General features: G+C 38.2%; 1 protein-coding gene across 2 annotated transcripts in view; it reads right to left on the minus strand.

The window, feature by feature from the left end:
- Nucleotides 1–2369: 2369 nt before the first annotated feature.
- Nucleotides 2370–18393, minus strand: part of camk1b (calcium/calmodulin-dependent protein kinase Ib) — a 41181-nt gene continuing 25157 nt past the window's right edge. For both annotated transcript variants that reach the window (XM_059329327.1, XM_059329326.1), the window contains 10 exons: nucleotides 16962–17093; nucleotides 12157–12231; nucleotides 10198–10336; nucleotides 9911–10037; nucleotides 9544–9619; nucleotides 9239–9351; nucleotides 7316–7394; nucleotides 7098–7185; nucleotides 5822–5945; nucleotides 2370–5604 (listed from right to left, as the gene is read on the minus strand). In XM_059329327.1, the coding sequence (XP_059185310.1) occupies nucleotides 5525–5604; nucleotides 5822–5945; nucleotides 7098–7185; nucleotides 7316–7394; nucleotides 9239–9351; nucleotides 9544–9619; nucleotides 9911–10037; nucleotides 10198–10336; nucleotides 12157–12231; nucleotides 16962–17093 (1033 nt within the window). In that variant the 3' untranslated portion in view covers nucleotides 2370–5524. The remainder of the gene's footprint in view (nucleotides 5605–5821; nucleotides 5946–7097; nucleotides 7186–7315; nucleotides 7395–9238; nucleotides 9352–9543; nucleotides 9620–9910; nucleotides 10038–10197; nucleotides 10337–12156; nucleotides 12232–16961; nucleotides 17094–18393) is intronic.

Raw genomic sequence — 18393 nt, forward strand, 5'->3', positions numbered from 1 at the left:
TCTTTAAAACAGTCAGCAGGGAGCGATACCACTGGTTGCAAAAATAAGTCTGTTTGTATGAAAGTCAATGAGAAAATGACCCTGCTTCTCACTTGATTTATTATCTCAGTAAACATTCTCATAATAAGTTTGTAACCTCAATTGCTAGTTTCAAGTCTTTTTCAATACAGCATGATGTTTATTTTTTTGTAAGTTATCTTTCTATTTAGAGTAAAATAGAAAATAAAGCAGGGCAGGCTTTTTGGGCGCGGCTGCATTGTGATTGACATGTCAGTACTTTGTCTGAGAACTGTCAGCCTTTCACACAAAAATACAAAACAATGCATTGCTCAATGTGCGGTTGGACTAAAAGACACACTAAGGAGTCAAGTGTTTACTTTGAATAGTAATTAGCAAGCTACCTAGCAAACAATAGTGTTAGCTCACAAGCTTTTCTGTGCACGTGCTGGTTGCAAAAATCCAATTTTTGCGACAATCATAATATAAATCAATATGGAGACAGCCAAAATGCAGAACTTTGAGAATTCAAAACTAGAGTCCACAAACCAATGGGTGACTTCACAGGGACTATGTCCACTAAGTTGGAAGTAATTCCATGTTCCTGAATTTTGTCTTTTCTTTCCCTTGTGTTGTGTCATGACATATCTGAGCATGCAAATGGCAGACACATTGCAGAGAAAACGCACATATAGCATAGTGAAACATCAGACAGACAAAGCTTCTGTCAAAGCACAAGTGACTCTAAGGTTTGCTTTTACTTTTGTAGAGTCAGGGAGGAGGGGCCAAGTGTTAATGTTGTGTGAACAGAAAGCAGAAATTCCTGCATTGTATGCCTTTAAGTGTATGTTAGTAATTTTGTGCCTTGTTCATTTAATATCAACAAATTAACGATTCTTATCACGCTAGGAATTTGACTGACAGCTCTTTATAAGGTTTGAATTGCTGACGGCGCTCAGATAAATCAGTTATGCAAATGATGAAGTTATGAGCCAGGCATACAGTGTTGTTCACTTTTGGCTTGTTTCTGTAATCAAGTTTCTATTTCACATTCCATGCAAGCATGGGCAACAGCACTCGATGATGTGGAGTAAGCACAATCTTCATCAATGTGCTGCTGCTTTCATTTTGAAGAGGAAATTGAATCCAGGCATCAAGATGGACGTGTCAGCTTTATAAATGTATTCTGGTCCCATCCTTGCTTCAGTTGTACTCTTTTACACAGAGCCAAGTTTGACCCCTGGCCATGTTTCACTTCATTTTTTCCACTCGTCCACATCTAAACACTGCCTGCATCTCTCAGCACTCTCTACCTTGTGATCCATGCAATTTCTCTCCCATTATTTTGAATCAGTCCCTTGTTCCTGGTTTGACCGCATAATTTTTACTCTGTCTACTGTCTCCTGAATGAGGTCGACCACCAGACTCACGCTGCCGCTTCGTTCGCTGGTCTCTCTCAGTGAGCCAAACCACAAGCCTCATTACCCAGCATTCCTTGGAGAGGACGAGAGAGGCCTTATGTTGCAGACTATGAAATTAACATTCATGACAAACCTCTCAAGCCACAAAACTATTTCATAAGAGCAACAGTTGCAGAATTTCACCATTGAGGAAAGTATCACTTCTATTGTATTATTATCATATAACTGTTACTTATTACTGATTTCTTGTTTCTGACAAAAGAGGAGAGTAACAAGAAAACCTCATGATATGATTGTGCCCTGCAAAACTAAAACTACATTTCGTCAAAATGTTGATATTTATTTTACCATAGAGACATGTTTATGCTATAAAAACATAATTTAAAAGAAAACAGCATGGTTAATATGAAGTGACAGCAGTGCAGGTTAAAGCTAGTTAGGAGTTAATTGATTAAAGCTTCTGACTTTTTTCCTAAGAAAGAGTAAATCCTTGAATGGAGTCCAGACAAACAAAGAACTATAAACATCTGTTTTAGTCTCACATAGCTCATGCAGAATGATCTAAGTGTTATTTATCCAGTGCTTCACTAATACTTGCCACATTGCCATTTAAAATAGTGATACTCATCTGTAATGACATTGACTTGCAGCATGCTGTTTTGATATAGTTTTGATGTTGTTAAATGTGACCCCTATTTACTTTAATTAATGAAGGATTTTCTCAGTTTTTTTCTCCAAGAATTCAAGGTAACACAGGGTGAGTAATTAATGCTCATTTTAAGGCTTAAATATTCCTTTAAGTATGAAGTAATACATTTGCCTAAAATAATGGGCTTCCTGAATTAAGAAGCCCTGTGATTACATGTTGTAGCATATAATGTCAAATATGTACATGGCATGAAATACAAGCTTACAAAATGTCTTTTTCTTTTACAAATGGACTCAGACAGATTCATAATGCATAGACAGGGATTTTAATGTATGTTTCACTTACTTCAAGCACAAGTCACTGGCTTTCACACTGAGCAGTATAGTCACTTTTCAACAACCCATGATGCATTGCATCTATGAACACAGTAGGTACTGCAGCCTGAAACAGCATTTCTTAAAAGGCAACATATTTATGGTACAGATACTCATTTGTATACAACAAATCTTATCGCACGTTGGTCACTCTCTCCAAGTGGTAATTGAGTGATCAAAGGAGAAACCTTTCACACAAATCTTCTTTTTCCATCAGGCTGCTGCTCTGTTAAATCCACAAATGAAATGTATGTATGCCATATCACTCCTGCTATTTTCCTGCCAAGGTGGTTGAGTGGTGAGGTAATGGGATACTACTTGGTAATGTATTTCATTGTCACTTGTTTCACTGCGCTGGAATGCAAAAATCTTTGCTTTTTCCGTTTCCAGTTTCTTTGCCTCAGGTTAAAATTTAGAACATATCTCTAGATTTTTCATAGAAGTAATCTAGAGATATGAGAGAGAGTTTGTGGGAACATTTTGAATTTGCGTACTTTGTGTTTGCTTAACCAGAGGGAGCTGGAGTGTGTGAAACCCCTTCTTATATTCATACAATAAAATTAATCATCATCAGGAGGCAAATTACAGGACCTCTATCAGACTGCAGGAGATTAATGCCTGTTTGTGGCTTTATGTCAAATTAGCAGATTTGTTTTTATTAACAGGAGATTAATTGCAATATTGTCAGTCTGCCAATATTAATAAATCTGTGGACAGCAACTGCCTCCATGCGTCAGCTATCCTGTGCTTGTTTGGGTCTTCCTCTGTCACAGTAATTTATAAGGTACGGACATTTTACACAGAAAATCCCGGAAAAATAAATCACTCTTTAAACTACGTTTTACAGTTTGGAGTCACCAGTTACATTACTGCCAGAATACACTACAACGCCTATCCAATAGGAATGCAGAATAAAGCTCAAAAATGTTGAAGCGGCACATTGAACTTGCTTTGACCTGTTGAAAAGTTAATACAACTTTTTGTTGCTCTTTACTCATCTGCATGAAGAGAACTTTAAACTTCTGACAAAATATCTTCTTTTACAAGCACTTGGCTGATGTCAACTGTGACAATATCACAAGTAGTGTACACACTATTCATTGTTGGTCATGGGAGTGACACATTTCAAGCCACATCATGCAAATCACATCAGTACCAGATGTCTATACTGGTGTATCAGAGAGAATGAAACAGTTAAAAAGAAACTGGATGGAGTGATGGTCCGTGGAAGATCTCAGCATCACATTCACTGCCATCTCGGACAGTCCCTCAGCTCCTGGCTGTTACACGCCCCCAAAATGAAGTACAGAAGAGTCCAACAAATGCGCTTTACCCTCCTCTATATCTGATACTCAACACCAAGTTTGTCTATGCATGTTTTTAGTTTAGAGTTGAATGAATGAAAAATGAACCAAACATACTCTTCATGCACACAGAAAAATAAACGGCACATATGAAAAGTAAAGATGAAGTGAGTCAATATGAAGCATATTCACATTCTTTAATCTCCTTCTATACAGGCTGCATGTGGAGGAAATTTGCCTGTCAAAGAATGTAAGAAGAAAAGATTTGAATGATGGTACGATTACAGTACATGGTGACAGATGCATATCAAATGTTGGTTGCAGTTTGTTTTTTTTTTGCATTCACACAATCTATTTAATCCTTCTAGTCAGCCTAGTCTTGAATATGGCTAAGCACTGATCCGGTTTGTAAATACACGATATCTGCACAAAATTTAGCTTAGGATTTGTACTGAAATACAAGAACAAAGTTCTTTAATATGTGTCATTGAGGGAGATGAAAAAGTAATAATAATATTTCTGAAAACTTATTTGAGAGATATTTTAAAAAAGTACACCATGCCCCTGTTGAAGCTCTCCAGAAGGGTTATAATAGCATTATTGTTTCATATTGTAATTCTGGTGTATTTTAACTGAGACTATAATGGCAGTGTACATTATGCACACAGGCCCTCCTTCTGAGATTACAGTACTTAACTTTGAGACAAAAAGCATAAAACTGCATTTTTAAAGCTTAAAATGTGATACATACAAAATATGAAGTTACTGAAAGAGTCTGTGCTGAAAGAAACAGACAAAACATTTTAGAAGCTACCCGAAAATAAATTCATCATACTGTATATCCTAAAGGCACCTTAGACAAAGATATATCCCTGTGCTTGAGTGTTTAAAGAGGTTCAGGGTTGAAAAAAGAGAGAGGGAAAGAGAGAGGGAGAAGCCTTTTCCTCTCAAGAAGCCAAACCGCTGCAAGGAAACACTATATCGCCACAAGAAAGGCTACATAGTAGATATATGGAGTTTTCATTGCATAAACTATTGTTACTGATTGTCTAAAAGCACGACTTAAAGACATAGACTGCAGATCTGTGAAATTACAAGATTTGACCCAATATCATTTCAAACACTGCAACATATCCAGATGATCTATGTCTTTCCCCTTTAAACAACTTTGCCCACAAGATCCCATCTGTTGCATTGTACTGCGATACTGCAGTTCTGCAACCGGGAATATTTTTAAGATAATAAAACATGCATGGGGTGGGGTGGGGGGGACTCTCTCCTGATCATGCAGATATTGTCTCTGGATTTACACTCCGAAGTAGGAGGTTAAAAAGACAACACAAAAATATATAAAACAATAAACAATAAAACAGACAAAGAGACGAGTTGAATCAAAAATCATGAGTAAAAACAGTGTCCAACAAGCTCTGTCCTGCTTCGGCAAAAACAATCCCCCCTGACATGCTGGTGGATGAGGTTATCTTTCCCTCCTTCCTTTGTATCCTCTCCCTATTTCAACACATCCCAAACTATCAGCCCAGTCTGTAAAAGTTATCCTCCAGTGCATCATCTTCATCAACTCTCCCTGCTCCTCCTCTCATCCCATTTCAGGTCTTCCTTCTCAGGCTGGACAGGCTGGCTCCCCCTGCAGGCGAGAGGTTGGAATGACGCTGTATTCCTAACCAGATAAGGGGGGAGATGGTGCCTCCGGTTCCACCGAGGGGGTTAAAATTGGAAAGTCACTGGGATTGAATAGGGTAAGTGGAGCAGGCGCGGGGATCACACCCTGCTGGTCGGGTGGCAGCGGTAGGTGCAGTTGGCATCAACGTTCTGGGAGCACCCTCCCTCACAGCAGGCCTCTGAGAGAGAAATAGGACATATAATCAGCACTGTACCTGTTTGTCATTAAAGCCAATAAACACTAGAAATTAAACAACTGCAGTCCATTTGTTTTACACTATAATTGACTTAAGGGTTGTTTATTCAGTGCTGTATTTACAGTCTGCATGTCAGGTAAACAAACAACTCAAAGGGAATCTAGTGATGCTAGAAGCTAAACCACCGCTGGCACAGTACCTTCATCTTCCTTTAGCAGATGAGTTCGGCACGGACTGGACATGGTGGGGCTGGGTCCCTCGCTGCTGGTGCCGAGCTGCAGACGTCTCATGTGACGGACCACTGCTGTGGCATTAAATGCTTGCTGCAGAGGAGAAGACACAAATACCCAGAAAACTTTAGATTCTAATTCATCACTGACACAGACAGCAGGCTAAAGCACTTGTTGGATTGTTTGGATATTTTATGTGGGGTTATATGAGGAGCATGTCAGCACATTTACTTAAGTATTGTGATTAAGTACAATATCTAATTTTATATTTCCTCATCACTACATTTGAGGCAAATATTGTACTTTTTACTCCACTACATTTAGCTGCCAGCTTTAGTTACTTTACAAGTCAAGATTTAGCATGAAGAAATTTGATCAATTTTTAAATGATTACTCCAAATTAAACCACATAATAGTATATTACGTAGTTAAAATGAGCCCTTTCTTGAAAACAGTAAAATGCTGCATACATAAATGCATCAATCATAATAATACAATAATATATTTGGAATATACAGTAAAACAATACAACAATCTGAGTGGGGCCATTCTGCATAGAGAGTACTTTTAATTTTAATACTCTAAGCACAATTTGATGCTGATACTTTTGTATTTTCACTGAAGTAAGTTTTAAATGCATGATTTTTACTTGATTCATTCTGCAGTTGGGTAATGGTACTAGTATAAGTAAGGGATCTGAATACTTCTTCCATTAATGCAGCAAACACATTTTTTAAAAGGTCTGTTATGCAAACTGGAGGTGTGCTGACCACCATCTACAGTAGGAAATACACTGACTATGGATAAGTAACTAATACAAACCCACTTCAATAAATCCAACAATCCCTTTAATAAGAACAAAGGCCCCAAGAGTTAAATTTGATGGTATCTGGCTGGATAAGAGCAAGAGAAGCTTTAAAAATTAAACTAAAATCTAGTGTAGTTCAATAATATTTTTCTTATTTTCCTCACTAGAAATCATTTTGTGACCACATGGGCTCATCTTGCAGTTTTTGTGGCGGTTTCTAATATTTCTAGTAATTCAAACACAAACCATTCCCAGAAGGTAAAATAAAACAAGGCTGTGCTTTGGGGTGATTGCTGAAGTTCAGACCAAGATCAGACTTTTTATTGTAGCTCAACTCTTCTCGCCATGTGCAATAAAAGGCGGAAAAAAATCATAGAGCATAAATCACGCATAAGAAAATCAAAGAGCATCCAAGATAAACTGGAAGTCTGACTTACCTTCCACTTGCTCTTAGCAAAATTCTTCTTGATCTGAGCACTGACAGACTCGTGGATGTTCTTGTCTAGAGCAGTATCCCCAGCAATCCTGACAAACAGACAGAGAAGGAAACATCAGAGTGTGTGTATTTGTGTGTGTGCCGTGGATAGAAGACACACATGTACCCAAAAGAAAGTCAGAATATGTGCATCATGAAAGAGGAATCTAAGACCAGTACCAGGGGTGCTGCAGAGCCTGGTCACAGGTGTAACGTGTGCTGGGGTCTTTCTCCATCAGGTGGACTATAAAGTCTTTAGCTTGAATAAAAAAGAAAGGTTCAAAAGTCAATATTTAAAAAGACACCAGTTGCTTTAATGTAATAACATTGCTGTAGACAAAAGAACAAACACATCTTGAGGTAATTCTCGTTTGCCAGAAAAATTGGCTGCTGCTTCAAATGTATAATTTGTTGTAAATGTTGGAGAGGTCCTCGCCCAGAGCAGGGAAACAGGGATTAAGTCCAAGAGCCTGGACTGGAAAAAAATCAAAGTGGTATCATTGTCTTGGCTTGTGGGCTCACCACCTGTGAGGTGAAACTTTGTATAACATATCTAGGCCTACTCCTTATGAGGAAGAGCATGCTTAGCTCTGGAAACACTCATGGAAAAGAGGCAGTCTCTGTCTTGTACACAGAACTTGCTCAAGGTGAGAAGTGTCAGGTGGGTAAGCTCATACTAACAAATCCTGGCTGCCTACTTCTTTTTCCTGCTGGATGAAAAGGTCTGTGTGCTGCGGAGAGGAATACTTTGTTGTTGTTTGCGCATTAATGTGCCAAACAGCTATTTAGTCCTCTTAAAGGAGAAAGTGCTGGTGTGCAGCATTAAAAAAGCTTTAGGTCAATGGTTTTTAATGAGAAGAATTATTCTTATTCCAGGTTATATTGTACACTATGATAACTGCATACAAAAATAGGGTTTTCATTCATTGTTTTTTTTTTACATTTGTGCAATTTAATTAATATTTTTATTATTGATTTTCATTTTCAGGGATGTTCCCAGGTTGTTGAGTTTTTCCAGGACATGTGTGGAGTGTAGAGTCTAGTTTTCAACCCTCACATGTGATTACAAGCTTTGGGTTGTGACTGAAATATTTGCATCACCAGTATAAAAAAAGGTACAACAGAAATTAAATTTCTCCAATAAAGTGGCTGGCTTAACTTTATGTGATAAAGGTAAGGAGATTATTTAGGCTACTTCTCAAATAAATTGTAAAATTCAGTAGGTTTGGGCATTAGCAAGAAACATGGCAGACAAAGACAGTTTCCAAGAGTTGGGAGTGAGAACACTCCCAACTCATCACTTACGAACACTTAGGCTGCAGCTCTTGGCACTTAACACAAAGGGTACCCCTTTTCTTTCTTTCTTTTTTACATATTTTTTGGACACACTGAGGAATTGAGGTGATGTTATATATATAGCACACGTCCAGGGAGGGAGGGGTTTTGGGATTGGGGTGGATGGATGGTTCAAACAAGTATTTCACAGAGGAGTCTGCTGTTCGAGTCCCTTGTAAAAAATTAACTTTTTTAAAACTCAAACCATGATCTTTACCTAACCATTACCAAGTAGTTTTGTGTGAATGTGTTGTTTCAACCATGCGTTGGAGTTTATTGGCCTACCCTGAAAGTCCACATTTGACGCAACACGGCACAGCGTGATGCCAAGGGTTCCTTACCCACAGTCTGTATTTGATGAGTTTAGAGTGAGAATGTGTTATCTGAGCTGACCTGAGGTCAGGGAAATTGTTGACAAGAAATGAAGTTCTGGCTGCTTTAATCATGGTGTTTTCCTGATGACCTTTACTAGATAATGCACCTCAAAAAGAGTAACTTCTAAAGAGCTTTATGCACATTTAGAGATCTACACATACACTTAAATACACATCTAGCCATTTTCCATGGTTTTCTTGATAATGATTTTGGTTATTATCAAGAAAACCATGGAAAATGGCTAGATATCAGCTCTTAAATAACACTATTATGAGCTAGTTTTGTTGTTATCATTATATTAATCCAAGCAAATGTACCTTTAGTTGTACCAGGCATTAAAATGAACAAGAAACTGTGAAAATGAAATGAAAACGAGCTTGATAAGTAAGGCACCTGAATCAGAGATATCATCCCAGTACGGAGAATCAAACTCGTATTCTGCCTTCAGGATCTGTTCAAAGAGTTTGGCATCATTTTCATCGTAGAATGGAGGGTAACCACACAACCTGAGACACACAGGGGGGCACAGATGTCATGATTTTCTGCCTGGAGCATCCCAGGTGGTTCATAGCAATCATTGAAGTGATAAAAGCAGAGAGCAGCATGCAAAACATGGAGATTATTATTATTACTGCATCAATTACTTCAATAAATTAATTCATCTTGTTTCAGGTTAATTTCATAAAAAGTGTACTCACAGAATATAAGCTATGACACCAATAGACCAGCAGTCCACTGCTTTACTGTAGGGTTTCTGAGCCAACACTTCAGGGGCTAAAGGAAAAAACAAGGTAATAAGAGTACATAAGCAAGATTGATGTTAAACTATGTTTGACACATGTTCAGAACTATTAAGACATTCACTTAAAAAATATTAATTTTGTAGTTGAATATGTGAGTAAAATTGGAGTGGACTATGGTGGCAAAAGTAATTTATATATAAAGCTTATGATTCCTTGCACTGGGCTAAATTATTCATTAGCATTGTGCAATACTGCATGATTCAGTGTTCCCTCCCTGCTATGTAAAACTGATTAATTGTGAGCAGATCACTGACGTATTTACCAACATATCCAGGGGTTCCACATGCTGTTGCCATCACACTGCCAGAGCCCTCAATTTTAGACAGACCAAAGTCACTGATCATGATCTTGGAGTCTTCATCCATGCTGTAGTACAGCAGATTCTCTGGCTGCAACAAGGAGGGACAAAAGCAAAACCAGAAATGTTGAGACAGTGCCATCTAACAAATAATGCAAAGCATTTCCAGAACACACAAATGCACGCACATTTTTTGGCTCAAGTTAAAAACTATGCAGAATAAACAATCATATCTCTGGCTCCGGACTGACCTTGAGGTCACGGTGCACAATGCCCATGTCGTGGAGGTATTTGACGGCATCCAAAATCTGCTGAATGAGCTTACTGGCATCTTTCTCTGTGTAGAAGCCCTTCTCTATGATACGATCGAAGAGTTCCCCGCCAGACACCCTGGACAGAGAGGGAGAAATGTATTTACAGGTACATCTTAAAAAATTGGGGTGCCATGTCATCTGCTGGTGTTGGTCCACTGTGTTTTCTGAAGTCGACAGTCAACGCACCCATCTACCAAGAAATTTTAGAGCACTCCATGCTTCCACAAGCTCTTTGAAGATGCTGATTTCATTTTCCAGCGGGACTTGGCACCTGCCCACCTGCCACCTGTTTAAAATATCCTTTTTTTCAATTGATCTTATGTAGTATTCTAATTTTCTGAGACACAGAGTTTTGTGTTTCCATTATCTGTAAGCCATAATCATCAACATTACAAGAAATACAGGCTTGAAATATTTAACTCTATGTGTAATGAATCTATTTAATATACGAGTTTCACTTTCTGAAATAATTGACAAAAAATATTGAACCTTTTCACCATATTCAAATTTTTTGAGATGTACCTGTAGAGTGAAGTGATGCCCGTGGAATAGACAACAACCAAATAACCAGACTGATGAAGAGACAGATAAAGATTTCTTGTTGATTGTTGCAATGTAGAAATAAAGAAATAAAGCTTAAAAATACAAGAAGGCATAATGGCTCCATAGTGTGACCATATGCAACCAAAATAAGTGCAAATAAGCTCTCTGACCCTGATATTCTTCTCTGCTGAATACAGTAAAAAACAAAACAAAGGACTGTGTGTTATATGTAAAACTAAACCCTGAACTGGTGCAACATCACAACCTTAAAACATACTGGAAATTCATAATTAAAAGTACTACTGATTGTTTTGGGTTTTTTTCAAGAAAAATGCTTTGGTGGCCATCACACCAGTCCCTGACCCTCATTGGCAGAAGTTAACCGTCTGCCCTTTCAGATAACCCTGACCCAATATTTTCAGTGGAGATAGCCTCATCAGACCTTTTAGGTCTCTAGCAAAACAAATGCATGAAGATAGAAAGACAATGAAGTGTTTTATTGTGGGAGTCAAACAGTTCCACTGTGGTGTGAGTGAAACCAGACTTTCTGCCTGCTATTAGATTTAGAAGCCACTAGATGGGGACTTCACTCTGTCTCCAAAACATAAAGCCTCCAATAAAACACACACACACACACACACACACACACACACACAGACACACAGACACACACACACACCTCTAGAAGTCGAGATAGAAATGTGAGGAAGAAAAATAAGACACGAGGGAGGAGAAGCCACATTTTTAAAGAAGGTCAGAACTGTGGGAGTCTGGTCTTGAGCGTTCAGGTGTTTCTCTTTGCAACATTTTTTTTGTTGTTGTCATTGTTAGGCCAAGGTAATATATAAATATAAATATATCACCGGGGAATGGAGAAGTACTGAAGAAAATAATTTCTCACTGCTTTTCTCCTTGATAAATGTACAGCCTGCCTTTCTGCAGCTGACTTTTATGTCCCTGTTTTGCCGTTGACTGTGATTAATGCATAAATGATTTATATTTTCTGGAGCCTCACAGTTAACACCGCTCCTGATCTTTATCTGTCCTCTCTCTCTCTCTCTCCCTCTCTCCCTCTCTCTCTCTATCTCTCTCTCTCTCTCTCTCTCTCTCTCTCTCTCTCTCTCTCTCTCTGACATTTCAGTAGTTGAGGTGGGTGGAAGGCTGACAGGCTGCAGGTGTGAGGGCGAACACCCCACTGGTGTTCATGAGTAGGCATAGTACAGTGTTGTGTGTGTGTGTGTGTGTGTGTGTGTGTGTGTGTTACAGAGTGCAATTAATGGCACGTGGCGTGCGATGTGTGGGAGAGAGTTTGAAACACACATCACACAAACCCACACACATGTGAATACTCACAGTTGCATGACAAGGTAGAGGTGTGATTTACTCTCAAATATCTCTTCCAGAGATACAATGTTGGCGTGTTTAATCCTGTGGAGAAAGACACAAGAGAAATAAGACAAGACACTATGAAGATACTAAATAACTCTACGACTCATCTGTATTTAGCAATTAATGTTTTACAATATTTCATAGGTAGGGACAATTAGTGTAAGAATCCACCAGGGAGCTTCATCCAACAGTCACACATTCTTCTTACTGACTGTACAGGAGGCTACACTGTGTGGCGGCATTCAGCTCCCTAATTGGCTGAACTCTGTGCTCTGCTGCCCCTTAAGACCCACAGGCGATTCACCAGATCCAGACTGGTGTAGTAGCATTTCTGTATTACTTCATTCTGTACATCTGTGCAATCTAATGCAATTCAGCACAGCTCTGCCATTAATTCTACCTTTATCAAGGTCAAAAAACTGATCATGATAGGAATCATTAAAGTAGACTTTATGACAGAACAGCTGTATTGAACTGCATTAGGCTGTACACAAACAGCAACCTCCGAGTCTGAAGAGTTAAGCCATGATGGAAGTCTCATACAATAGGGTTCTTTCTAATGGCCAGCAGGGGCGACTCCACTGATTGCAAAAAGAAGCCCTATTGTATAAAAGGCATTGAGAAAATAACTCTACTTCTCACTTGATTTATTACCTCTATAAACATTTTCCAAATGAGTTTATGGTTTCAATCACTAGTTTCAAGTCTTCTTCAATACAGAGTGAGGTCCTATTTGGTAAATGATGGTCCCATTCAAAAAGTAAAAGTAAAAGTAAAATAGGTGACAAAGCAGGTTATGCTTATGACTTTGTGATTGACAAGTCGCTACCACAGCGCTCTGTGTGCTTTCGTTTTCGAACTTAGACCCTTTCATAGTGTGTTTTCAATACATGAAAATTAACTGTAACATTTTGTTCACCAAAATATTTAGTGCTTCGTTGAACTCGAAGGAGCTGGCAGATCATTTTGAATTACGAATGCACCAAGCTTTCTTAGAGCTAATGTTAGCTGATAACTTAGCATTCTCCTCCCCAGCTCTACCCTCATTAACTTACATCATTAACTGCTGTTTTATTTACCTTGAGGGGCTTTGGTCTTGTTGCATAATGAGCTGCTGGAAGCGTTTTCTAAAGTTTGCTCTTCACTTATTTACTGTAAACTATGGTGACGTTAGGGTCTGACTACAGCATGTGAGGACGTAATGTCTTTTTAAACCTGCAATTCCTTCTAAAAAGTATGGGTTGTTTTCATCACCTTTCACCATGATAAAAATAGGGTTTGACATTAAACCTCATTACCCTTTTTAGAATTGACTGAAATGTGTTCAGAATGTTGTTGTTTATATAATCTTCCATAAGATGCTTCCTGTTTATATTCTGCCAGTTTTAGAATCCTATTTCAACAGCATCATATAACAAACATGTTGAGTGCATTTCATTTCCTTTCTCATGAAGCATTTATTTAATTGTAATAAGTTGTTTCGGTGTAACAAATTCATTTAATTTACCTCAGTATCTGGAATATGGTGAATATGTGTGCATGAGGATTATTGAGTTGACTTGAGGGTAGAAGAACAAAGACAACAAGTGTATGAGCTGTACTGTAGGTAACAGTGTATGAGTCACCATGAGCTCACGCTGGATTACAGCATTGACTCTTATCCAGATTGTAACAATACATGAACACCTTCATTCATCTGCTTAGCTCAGTGTGGGAGGAGAGATGGACCCAGTGGAGGATGAATGATGGATTAAATCTGCAGAGTGAGCAGACACATGTAAAGCGTGTGAGCTCAAGCATGCGCTTTCACACACAACTGCAGAAGGTCATATACATCAGTAAAGGTGCCTTTAACTTTCATTCCTGTGTAAGTGTGTTTGTGGCGAGCTTTTGGCTAAACACTGGTCGTTATGATTGTCAGAGAGCAGAAATGTCTATTGATGGCTGGTGAGTCATCTGAACGAAGAAGTCCGCAAATTAGAGAATAGTTTTCAGCTCTGAAGCCAGTAACAACATCTGACATCTGGGTCAAATTGAGAGATCTACTGATTCTTGAATCCATATTCTGTTGAGGTTCTCAGCTAATTACAAATTTTACTGATAGATTTAAGGGACTTTTAGAATTACTGCTTTGCTAAATTTTTAACAGCTGTGTGTTAAACACAGCCTCAGGTCCCCTGGCATTACATCTTCATTTAGTTGTTTTAATGCACATTAATTTTTTGTATTTTTTTCCCAAACAGTTTTCATTTATTTATCATGCAGAGCGCTGAGTAGGCCGGCCATGAATGAATGAATGAATGAATGAATGCTTCTGACAGTATCTGAAGGCTGCTGTGTTGCTGTGGTGGGTGGAGGTGTTCTTTTCAATGGGCGAGGAGTCAGAAAGACATAATTATTTGGAGTCTAACATCTGATCGATCCACTTGACATTTCTAGCTTGAGGTATGCTTCACAGCCATGTTGATAAGTCTTTTCAGAAGTCAAACAGAGCTTCCAAAGCAACTTCACACCAACTCCTCTCACTGGCACAGCTTCAAATGACGATTAGTCACTGTATTTGCACATGTCTGTGTTTGAGTAAATATTTGGGCTAGATAAAATGGGATGAGGATGAACAGCCAGCTAACCAATGTGACGATATTATATACCTACATTAGCAGGATATCAAACTACCGTTAGGCTGAGCAGCCATCTAACAAGCAGTGATCACAACAGGGTTCGGTTGACTGACTGTCTCTACATGTGCCCCAACACAAACTGGGCCATTCGATGCTACATTTTCTTTTACAATAAATTAACTTCTTGTCGTATTCACATCGAAGCACTGTATCAAGTGCTTTACACAGGTTGGAAACATTAAACAAACACCAATAAACTACAGCGGGAGACATTACAAGAAAAAGTCCAGAAAGGTCAAGGTGACAGGTTTGGCTTATCACAGGAAAGAGAAGCAGAGATAGCATGGGCTGAATAACGTTCTGCCACCCTGTCAGCCTCAGTGTGTTTATTACAGAATAACATGTTTGTGTGCCAACTGTCTCCTATGGTCAAAAACAACGAGAGACCACATCAACTGAGAAACCAAATCGGGCAAGGTGCGTAAGGTGGTGGTAGGACGGTGGGTTACTACACCCCTATGAACACACACACCGAGTCAGACAGGTCAAAACATTACTAGCTATCAGGGCTGGTAAATGTCTGATTCTTAAATCCTAAACGCTGCTGGAAATAAGATTAATGGTCACGGTGACAGTGAGTCTAAACAGTAACGTTACAACCTGTAAAACCAAAACAATGATGTGAAAGACTGCAGAGCTGAGTGTGACAGCACCGTCGCGTGATAAATCTTTATGGGTTCATCACTATGAGTCACACCATTCACATTACACATGACCCATTGTAAGACTAAAACATTTATTAAAGCAGCTTTGAGGAAATACTACTCAACCAGACCTAGTCCTCCTGCTCTATGTGAACCGTAGGGGAGTTGAGGATGACGTGTTAAAATGAGTAATGAAACCTTCATATGAGTCTACACAAACTTCAGACAAAGCAACTGAGCCATTATTTTCAGGCCAAGTTTACCTCAGCTTACTCCATTTATCAAAATTGTAACTGCTAACTAACCCCCACCACTCTCATTCCACCAGCCTCACCTCAGGAGGGATCATAGCTGTATATTGGCTGGAGTTGTGTCTCTGTAACCCAGGCAACAAGAGCTCTAAAAATAACTTGGGACCCAATGTAGATCAGCCATTTTCACCATGGTCTGTAATTCCCCACATCTGAAGAGAAGTATGTTTGAACCGCTCTACAATTACAGTGAGTTTTATTGTCACTTCCTTTGTTTTTATATAATAAAACACAATTATCTACAGGTAGAGAAAGAGAAAATCATGTGGGGGGTTTTTAAGGTGTTTTTTTTTTGGTTTTCATGCACCTTGGAATTTATACATTAGAAAATAAATACATTTAATAATGAATACAATAAACACAACATAAATAAAATGATTAAATAGAGGAATTAAATAAATAAATCAAGAAAAAAATTAAAGCTGAATATATGTCATATTTTTTATCAATGAATGATGATGTTGTGAATGTGATGTTGTAAGGTCTTAATTTATTTTGTTTTAACATTATTTTCGCATTTTGTGGTTATTTCACCCAAATAACGAAAGATTTTCCCTAAAATCAACTGCAGTGGCATATTTCCAGAAGCTGCTGGTCAGGTTAATCCACAGGAAATGCTGTCAACAAATTTCACAGGAACTAATTATTCAGTTGAAACTAGTTCCAAAGAAAACACCTCACAGTGAAGCTTGTGGAGTTTCAAGACTAAACAAGTCATTGCTTCCTGGAATTTAAGACACTGACACTTTCTACCTCGATGGCTGGAAGCCAATGACGATTAGAGAGGTTTTTTTCAGTAATTTGAGTGTACTGGTTCTTTTTTTACTGAATATATTGATCTGAATCTTACAGTGATCATGTAGATAAAGCTCAATATGATGCATATCACAAGCCTATCATATTACTAAAGTATGTATCATATATGACATATATGAGATCTAGTAATGTGATACAACTTACACGATGCAGTAATGGAGATACAGCGATGAAAAATTTACCATCGCAACCTTGTGTCTAGTATTTCATATGCAGGCTAATGCTGCACATCACTAAACATTGAGACATTAACTTGATTAAGAAAGAAAAACAAAATATATTATTGGTAATTGCACAAATCATGCAAGTCCACTTACTTATGCAGGACTGCAATCTCATTCTCAATGCTGTTTTCCTTGCCCTCTAATGCCTTCTTGGGGATGCACTTGATAGCCACCAATTTCTGGGTCCTCTTCTCCTCAGCCAGGACCACCTCAGAGAAAGCTCCCCTGAAACATAAACACACAGGTCAGTCCATCAGACCTAAGTTCGTTTATCTTCTGGATGATTCTGGTGCAGAGCTCTTGCATCTGTGACATTGTACAGAGAGAGAGAAAAAAGGAAACTCCTGCTTTGATGTTGAATCGGCCAAACTTTTGTGATAACTTAATAATTACACCTAAGTGCTGGTAGAAATTTTAGCCTGCTGATGCCAGATTGTGTTTTATTTAACTTCAGCCTCATACTGAAGTCTTTGGGTTGCTGCTGAGTCAATGTTTGGAGAGGGGACAACTTGGTGGGATGATTTGGAAGCACCAATATTAAATATCGATATTTTATTATCTTGGCAACAACTTTTCATACTGGCCGGAAAACTGTTAATTTAATTTAAATACAAACATAAATTGACCCTGTTCTTTATGATTCAGTGATGTAACTGATATGTACACAGTCGCCCATAAAGTTGGAATAATTTTGTTTTCAGACACATTCCTCTGTTAACTGTGGTTTCATCTTCATTGTAATATGTTTGGAAGAGATTGATTAATAAAGTTTTTAAAGGAAGAAAAACACTTAATCTGTCAATAATAAATCATACTGTCACAATCAGCCACATATAACATTCAACATTTTCAGTCAGACATCATCTGATCCAGCATTAAAGGCAGAATGGCAACTATGCATTGAAGTGATGTTTGGAATTACTTTGCCACGATAAAAAAAATAATGTGGGTGTTCATTTTTAATCTTTTACTTAAGTTATATATTTTTTGTGATATTTCATAGTAATTTAATTTGCGGACTTCAAAATGCAAGTCCCTAATATGGCCTAGTAGTAACATCTTCACTTACCAGACATCTAATCATATACACAGTCACGCATAAAGCTGGAATAAAATATGTTTTACCTCTTTCCATGAAATCATTGTGACAATGTGATTTATTTATGACAGATAAAGTGTATATATATCTTCTCAAAACGTAATGAATCAATCTCTTCCAAACATATCACAATGAAATGAAACCACAGTTAACAGAGGATTGTGTCTGAAAAAAAAAATTATTTCAACTTTATGGGCAACCGTATATATTTAACCATTTAGTACTGCATGTTTTCGTATGTGTACAGATAACACTGAACAACAGTTTTATTTTAGCTTGTGACACACTGAGGTATTCACAGCTAAAAGTTCCCCCTGACGCCTTCTACAATAAACAACTACATTTCTCTTTTTCTCTCCATGGTAATCACGCAGAACAACAGAACTCCAACTAGCAATTTCTTAAAGCATTTTTCCCATGACCCAT

This window comes from Centropristis striata, chromosome 3 (genome assembly GCF_030273125.1).
Source record: "Centropristis striata isolate RG_2023a ecotype Rhode Island chromosome 3, C.striata_1.0, whole genome shotgun sequence".
NCBI lineage: Eukaryota > Metazoa > Chordata > Actinopteri > Perciformes > Serranidae > Centropristis > Centropristis striata.